Source organism: Pelobates fuscus, chromosome 1 (assembly GCF_036172605.1).
Source record: "Pelobates fuscus isolate aPelFus1 chromosome 1, aPelFus1.pri, whole genome shotgun sequence".
Classification (NCBI taxonomy): domain Eukaryota; kingdom Metazoa; phylum Chordata; class Amphibia; order Anura; family Pelobatidae; genus Pelobates; species Pelobates fuscus.
Window position 1 is genome coordinate 254863252 of NC_086317.1, and position 14423 is coordinate 254877674.

The window sequence follows — 14423 nt, forward strand, 5'->3', positions numbered from 1 at the left end:
AGTAACACTGTAATTTCCATGCTTCTGAATTGTGAATTCTACCAGTGACAACTCGAATATTATAATATTGAATTTTTTGTCATTCTTTATTTTTGCTATGCCGAATAATAGAAAAATGCCACAACAGCAAAAAGCAGACACATGTCATACATTGTAAAAAAGAAGCATGGCATTCGACTATGAGCACAATTTTGTATGAATAATAATAACCAAGAGAACACACCAATCAGGGCATTGCAATCCAGACATATTATGTTGCAGGTTGTAGCAATGACGGGTTGGAGTTATCACAGGACTTTCAACCAGTTTTAAGACATTTTTTTTATCGAGTTCTGGCTCGAAATAGCAGGAGCTTTAGTGAAACACATGCGGCCATCTTAGGTACCATGCCCCACCCCCCAAAAGTTATCATTTAAATAAATATATCCTGCCCAAAACAGTGGCACATGAGAAGTAAAATACTGTTCCCTCTTGCCAATAAAAATAAAAAGGTACTGCTTTTTGTCATACATACCCTTGAACTAAAATGTTCCTTTAAATTAAAACAATTTAAGTACACATTTTACATTGTATACATATATTTTAATTGTAACTTTTCTGTAGATACTTTTGAAAATAAGTGCACCCATACACCTTTGTACATCATCCTCAACGTTTAAAATGCTAAAAATGGCCTACGTGTGTTTGTGGATAAGTATGCTGAGAACAAGTTGAAGGACAAGTTTCTAGAACTAGCGCATTGATACCAAAGTAATCTCTGCTAAATGAAGTCTCAGGCTTTTGTGCTACATTTGTGCAGTGATACGGAATACAGTATTAATATCTTTCTAATACTCTGTGTCTCATCCTGTTCACAATAGCATATAACATTCCATCTTGTGGCGTCAAGTGCTATGTTTACAGTGCCAGACGCCTTCTCAAAAGACCCACCTGTTATGATATTTCAAATCTTTATTCAATTGCTTAGTGTATAAAGAACATTGGCAGGACTTATCACAGTCAAACCATTCCAGTTTACGTGAATTTGGTTTTGACTTTTTGGGCACAATTTATTAAATCTGTTGGGTTTTTGCATTTCTTTTTGTGTATTGCTTATTTTTGCACACTGTAATTTTTGAATGTATGTCATATATTCAGGGACGCAAAAAACGTTTGCAATTTGTCTGTCAATTTCTCTTTCACTTCTTTTTTTCTGCCAATCCAAATTTGGAGGCCATTTCTAAAATGGTTACTTCTTTAAAAAAACAGTGGAAGTTAAGTAAGGAAAAGCTTTTTGGAGCAATTTAAAGGGTTACACCACATACCATGACCAGTTCATTTATTTGTTTTGAAATGCTGCACATAAGAAGATTAGCCTCACTGTTCCCAGAGATGTAACTCCTCCTCCAGCATGCATGATAGGGGTGTCATTAGTCAGAACTAGACTTTGGGGTGGGTAATGTTGTCTCTGTGAAAAATTGGAAGAACAGAATGCTGGGACTAGGCAACCAGTGTTGCAACATATACTCCCCTCTCCTATGGTTGCTCTTACATCCCCTCAGCTGAACCTCCCTGACCTCCCACACCCTCCGGCGAGGAGGAGTGACGTCAGTGAAGGAAAACCCATCTGAGGGGCAGTGTTGTCTCAGCATCGGAGAGTAAGTTGTTAGTTTTAGCTGTTTGATTTTTTTTGGGGGGGAGGGAGTGTGCAGGATAGCAGGGAAAGGGTTACTCTAACCAAAAATAGTGTTTTATGAAACTACTGTTTTTTGTTGGACTAACCATTTAATAAATACAAGCAGTCTAGACACCAAAACTAAAAGCCACTTTTCAGGACACTTTGCTAACTTTCCTCCACAGAAACAATTTGTGTGGTCACCAGCAAGAAGTTCAATATTTTCATCATCTTCTGGTGTATTTTTTTTATTTTTTCGTTAAAGTAAGAAAGTTTAATTGGCTCTACCGTTGTATGGATTAGAACATTCTATGAACACTTGTGCTCAAAATTGTGCATACCCTTGGAGAATTTGTAATACATGTACCATTTGCAAAGAAAACATGAGTGAGCAGGCAAAACACATTTATTTTTTTTCTTATGGGATTCAAATTCAGCTGTAGGTTATAACAGAATGACACAATCATATAACAAAACATGGCAACAAAGAAAAAAATGGAATGTCTCTGTTCAAAAGTCTGCATACCCTTAGTTCTTAATACTGTGCATTGCCTCTTTAGCATCAATGACAGCATGCAGTATTTTGTAATAGTTGTCTATGAAGCCCCTAATTCTTTCAGGTGGTATAGCTGCCCATTCGTGTTGTCAAAATGCCTCTAGGTCATGCAAAGTCTTTGGTGGTCTTGCATGAACCGCACATTTGAGATCACCCCAGAGTGGCTTGATGATATTATGGTCAGGAGACTGGGATGGCCACTCCAGATTCTTCACCTTTTTCTGTAACTACTGGAGGGTCAACTTGGCCTTGTGCTTAGGGTCATTTTTATGCTGGAAAGTCCAAAAGCATCTCTCCAAACATAGAGCTCATGGTTGTGACCTTAAAGCTCCATTTTAGTCTTGTCACTCCAAATTACAGTGTGCCAGAAGCTGTGAGGCTTGTCAAGGTTTTGTCAGACATCTTGTACTTTCTGGCAACTCGACCATGCAGCAAATTTTTGTTCAAGTATCGTCGTATTGTCTTTTTTCAGAGCAGCCTGTATTTCTCCTGAATTTACCTGTGAATTTTTCTTTGTATCCCGAACAATTCCTCTGGCAGTTGTGGCTGAAATCTTTCTTGGTCTACCTACCATTTGCTTGGTATCAAGAGATTCCCAAATTTTCCACTTCTTAATAAGTGTGTCATGATCTTGAGCAGGTCAGGTAAGAGACATTTGGCCAGTATTAACATCAGAGGCTTTATTGGTGAATTTGGACATAATAGAACACAGCAGGATATCGTATAAATGAAATAGGGAGAAGCAAAATAAGAAAAGAAGACTTTAGTGAGTCAGCACCCTCTTTGACGGAGAACTGATAATGTATGGAAATAACACCTTGCAATATTAGAGGCAAAGTCCAGATTGGTGTTTTACAGATTGTTGTACATGTGATTGGCAGGATTAAGCAGAGCAGAAGTGTAGGTTAGGCTAGTTTGGTGCAGGTTGGTCTAAAGCTGGTTGGCATGATAATGCAGAGTGGAAGTGTAGGTAAGGCTTGTTTGGAACAGGCTGGTATCAAGCTGGTTAGCAGGATAGAAGAGTAGATGCACAGAGAATGTTTACAGGAGCCAGGAACTGAAGTCTTTCAGGCTGAGCATCAACTTCATTATAAAGGCCCTGTGGTAAGTTGGGTGTAGCCTTTTGTAGCTTCTTGATTAGCCCAGGCAGGTGAGGATGACAAAGGTTAGTTATTAGGGAGGCCACTTGTGGTGAAGAGGAACAAGTTATTTAAGCAACAGGAATAAATGAACATAAACTTAGTTGTCAGGATAGGATCCTGACAAAGTGATTGAACAGTACTGACTGGCATTTTCAAGGCTTTGGATATCTTTTTATATCCTTTTCCATCTTTATAAAGTTCCATTACCTTGTTACGCAGGTCTTTTGACAGTTCCCCATGCTCCCCATGGCTCAGTATATATAGCCTGCTCAGTGCATCCACGTGCGAGCTAACAAACTCATTGACTATTTATACACAGACACTAATTGCAATTTAAAAAGCCACAGGTGTTTAACATTAACCTTTAATTGCCATTTTAACCTGTGTGTGTCACATTGTGTATCTGTAACAATGCCAAACATTCAAGGGGAAACTTTTGATCAGGTCCATTTTATTGAATTCTGTTATCATTATGTTTTAAAAAGGAGCCAAATAACTATGTGATAATAAATGACTTCATATGATCACTATCCTTCAATAAAATACATTTATTAGCATGAACAGTCATATTTTCAAATTCAACGCCAAACTTTCATATATGCATAGGGTTTGAATTGTGTACTTTTTCCATACTTTTACAGGGGTCTTACTAAAGGAGTCAGACCGCAGAACAATAAGCTGTATGGGCTGTGATGTGTCTCTCAGTGGATCCCCTGCTTATAAAGAAGATGAAGGATTGTACATGGTCTCTGTGCCAGCTGCATCTGGACATCAGGAGCAGAGCGCTTACATGTTTGTGAAAGGTGCGTGGAAGGCAAAGTCTCTATTTCCAATTTCTGTCATTCTGTGACACATGATGCGTCATGTTGGCAAACATAGCTTAGCTATGTAAATGCAGTTGGGCTGGCCAGAGATGTATTCCATAAATCATCTGAAATGCCAGCGATATTCAACACCTGGTTAATCTGTATGAATCATGTAAATAGGAAAGGATTTACATCTCAGTCTTTACTCAGAATGTCTGAGCACCAAGACAAGAATGTATAAAATTCAGTATGGGCTGCACCACAGAAGATAATAGGGTATAAAAATTGGAAATGTGTAAATATAAAAAGAAAGTCCAGTAATTTATAGAGAAAAAAAACCTTTATGTTCACACCAATGGTGTCTTTGAGATACGTTCAGGGTAGAGTATGAGTTCTTAGGATCTGGAAATAGTGTCTATGATCAGTCTCTCCGGTATCCAGTCATATATATATATATGAGAGAAAAAGCGGAAAGGACCTAATAGTGCAATATGTATCGTATAAAGTGGTTATAGTAGAATACCGATAACGTAATCACAATTTACCGAGCTATAGCTAGCTCTAGCATCAAGCGCTTGTAGTGGTACAATTCCCACTTTGGGATATAATGTAAGTATCCTCAGTCTTGGGAGTTCAGCGACAACTGGGGCTCAATTGACAATAAGGGGTAGGGAGGCGACAATAGTGCTTTCAGTAGATAAAAACAGTGTGATAAGAATATAGTAAAAAATACTCATAGAGTAGAGAGTAGGCCAACTGCTTTATGGTATCAGCTTTGGTGGTATGATCCCCACCTCGGATTTCTTTGGCGTGATGATAAAAAAACAGGAAAAGATAAAAAATAACAAGAAAATAAAATTATAAAATAGTTTAAAGGAATTTGGCACAAACCTTGGTATATTGTCCAAAAAAGGTTCCTTTATTGTACATACAAAGTAAATAAAACATCCAATAACTTGTTTCGCAACTATGGCTTCATCAAAATGAGGTGAGAATAAAAACATCCTGGCTTACTGAGTTTATATAGGTGAAAGCTAATTAAATTTGGCGCCAAAAACAGCATCATAGGTAGGCAGCCAATCAGAAAAATAGCTTAATACAAACTTGGAATAATGTTTAAAATATAAATGAAACAGATAAAAATTAAACTTTATAAACTGAGGATTGTTATTAAATTGGAATGATATTAAAACAAGTTTTGTAGTATTTATAGAGTTTGATAGACTTTTGTTTTATTTAATGGCTGCTCGTGATCAGTCGCAATGCTAAATGGGAAATGTAGTGCCGAACGGGAGTCGCTAGTGCGCATGCGTGTGAACTGCGCTCCCGCGGCATTCAACTAGTTTCGTGAGCTTTCAACAGTTTCCGACGTTCGGCAGTTCAGTCGACTAAATCTGTGGTTCGGTATTTAGTTTGAACTTCTAAACTGCCGAACGGGAGATAGAAGTCGCATTCATGCGGCTATTAAATGAATAGGAAATACAAATAGGTATTCATTCAGGGGAAAAATTGGGTAATACATAAGTTATAAAAATAAATTTTAGTCATAATAAAAATACACACTTTTAAATAAAAACAAGCCATCATAGGATATATAAAAAAACAAACAAAAAAACAAAGCAATAAACCTATATATAATATATAATGGACATAACGACCTCAAAGTGGCTAGTGGTGCCTACACAGATAAAAAATATTAGGATTATTTTCTAAATGTGTAATGTGCTCTAGACAAGAGCTATCAGTAGTGTTAAATAAATAATGAAATACATCCACCCGGCCAGACAAGACTTGTGCATTTTTCTTACCATTAAAGATAGCATGTAATGGATGTTACTCTTTCTGTGCTATTTATATTTAATAGCAGAATATGATATTTATTTATTTAACTATGCAGTATACATTGAGAATCACTATATGAACAATAGATTAAGTTCCAAAATGCATTGCTAACAAGGGCAGCAGATGCTACTTTCAGCAGTGCCATAACCTTCTCTGTACTGCGACTTCTTTACCTGTAGGTCCATGACCCAAACATGAATCTCTCTTATCTCCTGTAACACAGTAAGAGAGTTCATCACTCAGTGCACAGATAAACACCTAGTCGACTGCAACATCAAATAGAAGGACAATGAACAGGAATTGTAAGTTCTCTTGCCAAGAACGTTCATTGTAAATGAGCTTGTTCTTAGTCAGCATTGATAGCTGGTAGAAACTGCTTGATTTGACTTTTTGCTGCCTGCTATAAAAAATGACTCCCTCAACATAAAAAAAATTGATATATTTTATTTTATCAGGAATATTGATACATTTTATGTCAGTCTAGTTTATGTTCTGCTTAGTGATCCTTCTGTTTTCCTTGTAAATGTATCTGTCAGCTTCATGACTGTGGAAGACCCGGCTTTGCTTTGACTCATTAGATAACTATGAAACCCACCAAGAAAACAGTAAACAATAAAACTTTTGATTTTGAACAAGTCAACTTGGACAACGCTTTGCTGATTAGGTAAAGGTCTCCTCCCCAAATAAATATATAAATCTCCAAATGCTTAGGTTATCATGTTACTTCTCCATAAAGTATTGAAAAAAATTGAGCTAATTAGACAATGACTAAGAAACGTGAAAGGGGGTTACCCCTATGCCTGAATATATAAGAGAAGGGAAGAAATAGTTTGTTTCTTGGTAAATTATTATATGATTTATGAATACATAACTGTCATTTATCTGAATATTGAAATTATGAAGTAAACAGCGTGAAATAAACAATAAAATAGCAAAGGTTTTTTTTTGTAAACTCACAACAAAAAAATAACTGGTTGTCAGCCGTTACTATAATTAGCTATCTCCTGAATGGAGTATCCAAGTTATGGTGAGATTGTTGCAACTGCTAGGACAGGCGTCAGATGCCTATGTCACGGGTGCCATGCATGTTGCTTGAGGTACCTTTGCCCGGCACTCAAAGCCAAACAGGCTCTGGCCTATCAGAAGTCTCAGTGAGACTTCAGATATCTGCTAGCATAAACCGAGCAGGGATTGCAGGTGGTGAGGGACAATCCTCAATTTATGCATTGCAGCACTCAGAGGCAGTGATCTCAGAAGTCTTCCTCCTAGCACTTGTGAACGGGAATCTGAACTGGAGTAAGCTCCTGCCCTTGACCTGTACCTGGCCCGTCCGGTCCCCAATGGAGGGAAGCCACCCACACTGCTAAATATAAATAGAGCTGCAGAATATGCCTCCCTCTCATACATAAAATACAATCAACACACACAGCTCACACAAACACAGCACATATGACACTCCACGTACACACACACACACAACCCCACAAGCAGCCTCTCACATACATTACCACAAGCAGTCCAACACATACACATAAACACACCACCAAACACCCAACATGACATATCATCCACACACACAATTCCACAAGCAGCTCCCATACACAGCCCACATTCGTAGATATTATAAACAATACAACAATCTACTCATGAACCTACACAATATAACAGCCCACATATGCACAAATACAATGCTACAAAGCTACTGTAGCACCCATAAATAACACAAGTGGCAGATGGCAACATACACACCTCAATTTTCTAAAAACATAGGAGGGACTTCAAGATCTTGTTTTGGCACAGTACTACTAAAAGGTTGCCTAAACCTGGCCTAGGGTATAGTTGCAATTGAAATATATACACTCAGAAATAACTGTTGCTGCACGTCATCTTTGAGGCTAATAGAAAAGCAAAAGTAAACAAAAAAAGGATGATCGAGGATTCACACAAGTAGACCCAAGATCATTGTGTGGATATCTTTATAAATGGTCTAAATAAAATTAAATAAAAAACATACTTTATTGATTACAAATATACAAAATGAACAATCACTCAAAAGAAAAAATATATGTGAATCCTAGAGGGGAGCTATAGAAGCTCAAAAATTGTCACAAAAGCATATGGCGTAGTCCAGCATAAAAAAAACTAGAGGTAAAGTAAAAATAATGCAGGTGGCTAATCCTATCTGAGGGATGGATACAATAACCACCTTGAAATTAAACAAATTCTATTATACCCCTAAAAAATGTGTCAAGCTGGCTGTGGCTACAGAGTAACTACACAGTTTCAAAATGTGGAGAGATGTCCCAATAGTAGAGCTTGAGTATAATACTGTCTAGTGTCTGACAGGGATAGCACTAGCATCAATAATGCAACTATTAACAAGGGACAGAATAGAGTGAGTAGCACCTGAGGTAATCTATCTCTCCATCTTGCAGTCTAATGGTGAAAAGAACACACGCCATCATTGAGTCAGACAATGTTGCAATATGACTCAAATTCTGATAGCTACTTAGTCTAAAGACTCCCTGGTAGTTACATAGCTGCCAAAAACTCCTAATAAAGACTGACAAGTAAACCCCCTCAAAAAATAAACCGTGCTAAACTAAACCAGCAGAGTGAAAAGAATCATAACGCGTTTCGACGCTGCTAAAGCGCCTTTATCAAAGGCAAAGTGAGGAATAGAAAAGCAATGTGAGTATACAATCAAAAAGCTGAGTGCAAACACACATTCAGAGTAAGGTAGAAACTCAGAAATTCAAGGAAAATAATACGATCCCCTATAAAGATACTAGATACTTCTAGGGCACCTATTAACTAAATACTGCACTGAGCTGTAACTCTACATTACTACATTTCCCTAATCTCAAAGAAAAAAAAAGATTTGCGGTGGAGAAAAATGAGAGATTTAGATAGCAGAGACTCTAAAATAAGGCTCGTTAGATAGGCTCCCTCAGGAGTGATATAATTCATTTTAATGGTATTGATTTTCATTGGTTAAGGTTTTATGCTCCTTACAACAGGTTATGCATATTTGTGACTTGTCCTTGGAAATCAGGAAATCCCATCTCTTCAGGAAAGCGTATGGCCTCCCAGAGTAATCTCTCCCTTACATACCTGTCTCTTGCTCTCCTATGGGAAAGTGCTTTGCTCTCTCCTCCAGCTCTGCTTCACTCCTACTTGATATTTCCTATCCTAATGTTTCTAATACCCCACCTCCTATAGACTGTAAGCTCATTTGAGCAGGGTCCTCTTCAACCTTTTATTCCTGTAAGTTTTCTTGTAATTGTCTTATTTATTGTTACATCCCTGTCAGGATCGGGACAGGGATCCAACACGCAGAGTACAAACAGGTACAGGGTACGTATACCAGACCTTAGAATGGCCGGACTAACGTAAGTAGTAAGTAAAGAATGGTCTAGAGACAAGCCGAGGTCGAGGGAACGAGAGAGCAGGTAAGCGAGAGACAAGCCGAGTCAAAGGGTAATAGAGGTAAACAAGGTAGAACAGACAAGCCGGGTCAAAACCAAAGAAACTAACAGAATACAAGAGCACTGAGTGACTAGACAAGCTAGAACCACGACAGGGCAATGAACAAATGTAGAAAGCCCTATTTTATACCCTGGTTCCAAACAGGTAATCACGCCCCCGACGAATCCTCATTCGTGCTTGGGGCTTGATTGACAGATCGGGTTGGGTTGTCGTCATGACGTCGGCTACTGAACGCCGCGTCATAAAAGGAAGTGGATCCCTTCGCGGCCGGCGTGTAAACGACTGAGGGAACCGCGAGGAACGAGTGATTCAACCCTTTTGCGAGGAAGAACGTCCAAGTGTCTCACCTCCACAGAGGTAGAGACAACAGGTACCCTGACAGTACCCCCACCCTCAGAAACACCCACCGGGCGGAAGGAACCGGGACGAGATGGAAAACGGGAGTGAAAAGCCCTGCGGAGGCGAGGCGCATGCACATCCTCCTGAGGTATCCAAGACCTCTCCTCAGGACCATATCCCTTCCAATCAACCAGATATTGTAACTTCCCCCGGGAGATACGAGAATCGATGATGGAATTGATTTCATACTCCTCTTGTCCCTCAACCTGAACAGAGCGAGGAGAGGATGCAGTGGAGGAAAACTTGTTACATATTAGGGGTTTTAACAAGGAAACATGAAAGGAGTTAGGAATGCATAAGGCAGATGGAAGAGCCAGACGATACGCAACTGGGTTAATTCGAGTCAGGACCTTGTAAGGTCCAATGTAACGAGGAGCGAATTTCATAGAAGGAACCTTCAAGCGAATGTTTTTGGTACTCAACCATACCCTGTCCCCTGGAACAAAGACTGGAGCCGCCCTTCTATGTTTATCAGCATGTTTCTTGAACAACATGGAATTATGCAGAAGAATTTGTCGAGTCTGATCCCACAACTTCCTCAAATTGGCAACATGAACATCAACCGACGGTACTCCTTGGGAAGGAGAAACCGAGGGAAGAATGGAGGGATGAAAGCCATAATTCATGAAAAAGGGGCTAGAACGAGTAGAATCACAAACGAGATTGTTGTGTGCGAACTCTGCCCAAGGAATCAGACCAACCCAATCGTCCTGGTGTTCGGAAACGAAACAACGCAAATATTGTTCGATCTTTTGATTAGTGCGTTCAGCAGCTCCGTTAGACTGGGGATGATGGGCAGAAGAGAAATTCAATTTGATACCCATTTGAGAACAGAATGACTTCCAAAAACGGGAAACAAATTGGGAACCTCTATCAGAAACAATTTCGGAAGGTATCCCATGTAAACAAAATATCTCTTTAGCGAATATCTCAGCCAATTCAGGAGAAGATGGAAGTTTAGGTAAGGGCACGAAATGAGCCATCTTAGTAAACCTGTCAACCACCGTGAGAATCACAGTCTGTTTTTTAGAAACAGGTAAATCGACAATGAAGTCCATAGCTAAACAGGTCCATGGTTTCTCGGGAATTTCCAAGGGATGCAAAAGCCCACATGGAAGCGTCTGAGGTCGTTTAGTCTTCATACAGACCTCACATGCTTCGATGAAATCCCTAATATCTTTACGTAAGGAGGGCCACCAGAAATCTTTGGCTATTAAGGAGCATGTCTTACGAATGCCAGGATGCCCAGCCACCTTACTATTGTGAAAGCATTGTAGCAGTTCTAGTTGGAGTTCAGCAGGAACAAAATACCGTGACTCAGGACTCTGTCTAGGAGCCAGATGTTGTAGCTTCATAATCTCGGCAAGCAACGGAGAATGAATCCTGAGGCTAGTGTTGGCGATAATATTGCACTTGGGAACTATAGAAGACAAAACCGTCTCAGATATAGTAGAAGGTTCATGTTGGCGAGACAAAGCATCGGCCTTAGAGTTCTTAGAACCAGGTCTATAAGTGAGCACGTAATTGAAATGGGTGAGGAACAAGGACCAACGAGCTTGTCTGGCGGATAAGCGCTTGGCCTCCCCAATATAAGACAAGTTCTTGTGATCCGTCAGAATAGTAACAGGATGCAAGGTCCCCTCCAATAAATGTCTCCACTCCTTTAAAGCCATGATAACAGCTAGTAGTTCCCTGTCACCAATATCATATCTGCTTTCAGTCCCAGATAGTTTCTTGGAAAAAAAACACATGGATGTAATGGTTTATCTACGCCTAACCTTTGAGACAAGATGGCACCTATACCTGTCTCTGAGGTGTCTACCTCGAGTAGGAAAGGTAAGGTTGTATCGGGGTGAACTAAAATTGGTGCAGAAGCAAAAAGTTCCTTAAGTGTCTTGAAGGCAACGAGAGCTTCAGTAGACCAAGTCTTAGTGTCAGCCCCCTGTCTGGTCATATTGGTAATAGGTGCAATAATGGAAGAGTATCCTTTAATGAAGCGCCTATAATAATTGGAGAATCCAATAAACCTCTGAATGGCCTTGAGACCCCTGGGTAATGGCCAATCTAAAATAGACTGGAGTTTATCCGGATCCATTTTAAAGCCTTCCCCAGAAATCATGTAACCAAGAAAGTTTATCTGAGATTGGTCAAAACTACATTTCTCCAATTTGCAGTACAACCCATGTTGTAGGAGTTTGCGCAATACCCTTCTGACTTGTCTGTGGTGGGTCTCAATTTCTCTAGAGTGTATTAGTATATCATCCAAATATACAATAACACAATCCTGTTGAAATTCCCTAAGAACTTCATTGATCAGATCCTGAAATACTGCCGGTGCATTACAGAGCCCAAAAGGCATTACCGTGTACTCAAAGTGCCCATATCGAGTATTGAACGCTGTTTTCCACTCGTCTCCCTGCTGAATTCTCACCAAGTTATACGCCCCTCTGAGATCTAACTTGGTGAAAATCTTGGAACCCTTTAAACGATCAAAGAGCTCAGTAATCAAAGAGATTGGGTATGCATTTCTGATAGTTATTTTATTCAAACCTCGGTAATCAATGCAAGGCCTTAACGTGCCATCCTTCTTATTCACAAAAAAAAAAACGGCCCCGGCAGGCGAGGATGATCTCCTAATGAATCCCTTGTCTAGATTCTCACGGATATACTCCTCTAAGACTAAGTTCTCCTTAGTGGATAAAGGATATACATTGCCCCTCGGAGGCATAGTACCAGGTAGGAGATTAATCTTGCAATCAAAGGACCTGTGTGGAGGTAAAGTATCAGCATTCTTCTTGTCAAAGACTGCCTTTAAATCTATATACCGAGACGGTATTTGTAAGTCTGTAGACTGGGTGGGGTTAACCGGTGTATTACCTACGCAAAGTGGTGAGACTTTCTGTAAACACCTGTCCTGGCAACCCTGACCCCATGAAGTTATCTCCCCTAGCTCCCAATCAATAATAGGGTTATGTTTCTTTAACCATGGATACCCCAGAACTATAGGAACAGAAGGGGACGAGATAAGCATAAGGGATATACCTTCCTCGTGTAAGATACCAACAGTCAAAATAACAGGTATAGTCTCATGAGAAATCACAGGTTCAGATAATGGTCTACCATCTATGGCCTCAATGGCCAAGGGGGTGTCTCTTAGCTGAGATGGGATAGTGTGTTTAGAAACAAAAACTTGGTCAATAAAGCTCTCAGCAGCTCCGGAGTCTATCAATGCCATAGTCTTTATTACTCCCTTCTCCCATGCTAAAGAAACAGGTAGCAGAAGCCTGTGATCTTTATAATTGTGTATAGAGGACAAAATAGAAACACCCAAGGCCTGTCCTCTAGAGAAACTTAGGTGCGAGCGTTTCCCGGACGATTAGGACAATTTAGGCGAAGGTGCCCTCTTACTCCACAATACATACACAACCCCTCCTTTCTCCTGTACTGTCTCTCTTCTTCTGAGAGGCGAGTATTGCCTATCTGCATTGGTTCAGAAAAAACTGGGATAGTGGTTTGAGGACTTTGAAATAAAGGAGCTAGTTTAAAGGAAGGTCTACGAATATTATCTCGAGTGTTCTGTCTCTCTCTTAAACGTTCGTCAATACGAGAAATAAAAGAAATTAAATCCTCCAAATTTTCAGGAAGCTCTCTAGTAGCCACCTCGTCTAGAATTACATCAGATAATCCGTTTACAAATACGTCTATATAGGCCTGTTCATTCCACTTAACTTCTGCCGCCAAAGACCTGAACTCTAGTGCATAATCCACAAGGGTTTGGTTATCTTGTCTAAGGCGCAATAGTAATCTAGCTGCATTGACCTTTCTACCTGGAGGGTCAAAAGTTCTTCTAAAAGCAGCGACAAAGGCATTATAATTATAGACTAACGGGTTATCATTCTCCCACAGAGGATTGGCCCATCTCAGAGCCTTATCAATGAGGAGTGTGATAATGAATCCAACCTTTGCCCTATCTGTAGGGTAAGAGCGAGGTTGTAATTCAAAATGAATACCAATTTGGTTTAAGAAACCACGGCACTTCTCCGGAGAACCACCATAACGTACAGGAGGTGTAATACGGGAAGAAGCACCTACAGTGGCTACTTCTAGACCTGAACTTATAGAGGAGATGGACGTGGCTCGCATCTCTTCCGGTGGATTACTAGATCGAGATAATAAAGCTTGCAGCGCTAGAGCCATCTGGTCCATTCTGTGATCCATGGCATCAAATCTAGAATCGGAAGGACCAACCTGAGTGTTTGTACCTGCAGGATCCATTGGCCCTGTCGTAATGTCAGGATCGGGACAGGGATCCAACACGCAGAGTACAAACAGGTACAGGGTACGTATACCGGACCTTAGAATAGCCGGACTAACGTAAGTAGTAAGTAAAGAATGGTCTAGAGACAAGCCGAGGTCGAGGGAACGAGAGAGCAGGTAAGCGAGAGACAAGCCGAGTCAAAGGGTAATAGAGGTAAACAAGGTAGAACAGACAAGCCGGGTCAAAACCAAAGAAACTAACAGAATACAAGAGCACT

The 14423-nt window shown here is 40.0% G+C and overlaps 1 protein-coding gene across 1 annotated transcript in view; it reads left to right on the top strand.

The window, feature by feature from the left end:
- The window catches only part of MYOM3 (myomesin 3), a 152250-nt gene that overhangs the window by 67914 nt on the left and 69913 nt on the right, over positions 1 to 14423 (top strand). Inside the window, exon 10 of the mRNA XM_063456551.1 lies at positions 3994 to 4155. Coding sequence (XP_063312621.1) covers positions 3994 to 4155 — 162 coding nt within the window. The remainder of the gene's footprint in view (positions 1 to 3993; positions 4156 to 14423) is intronic.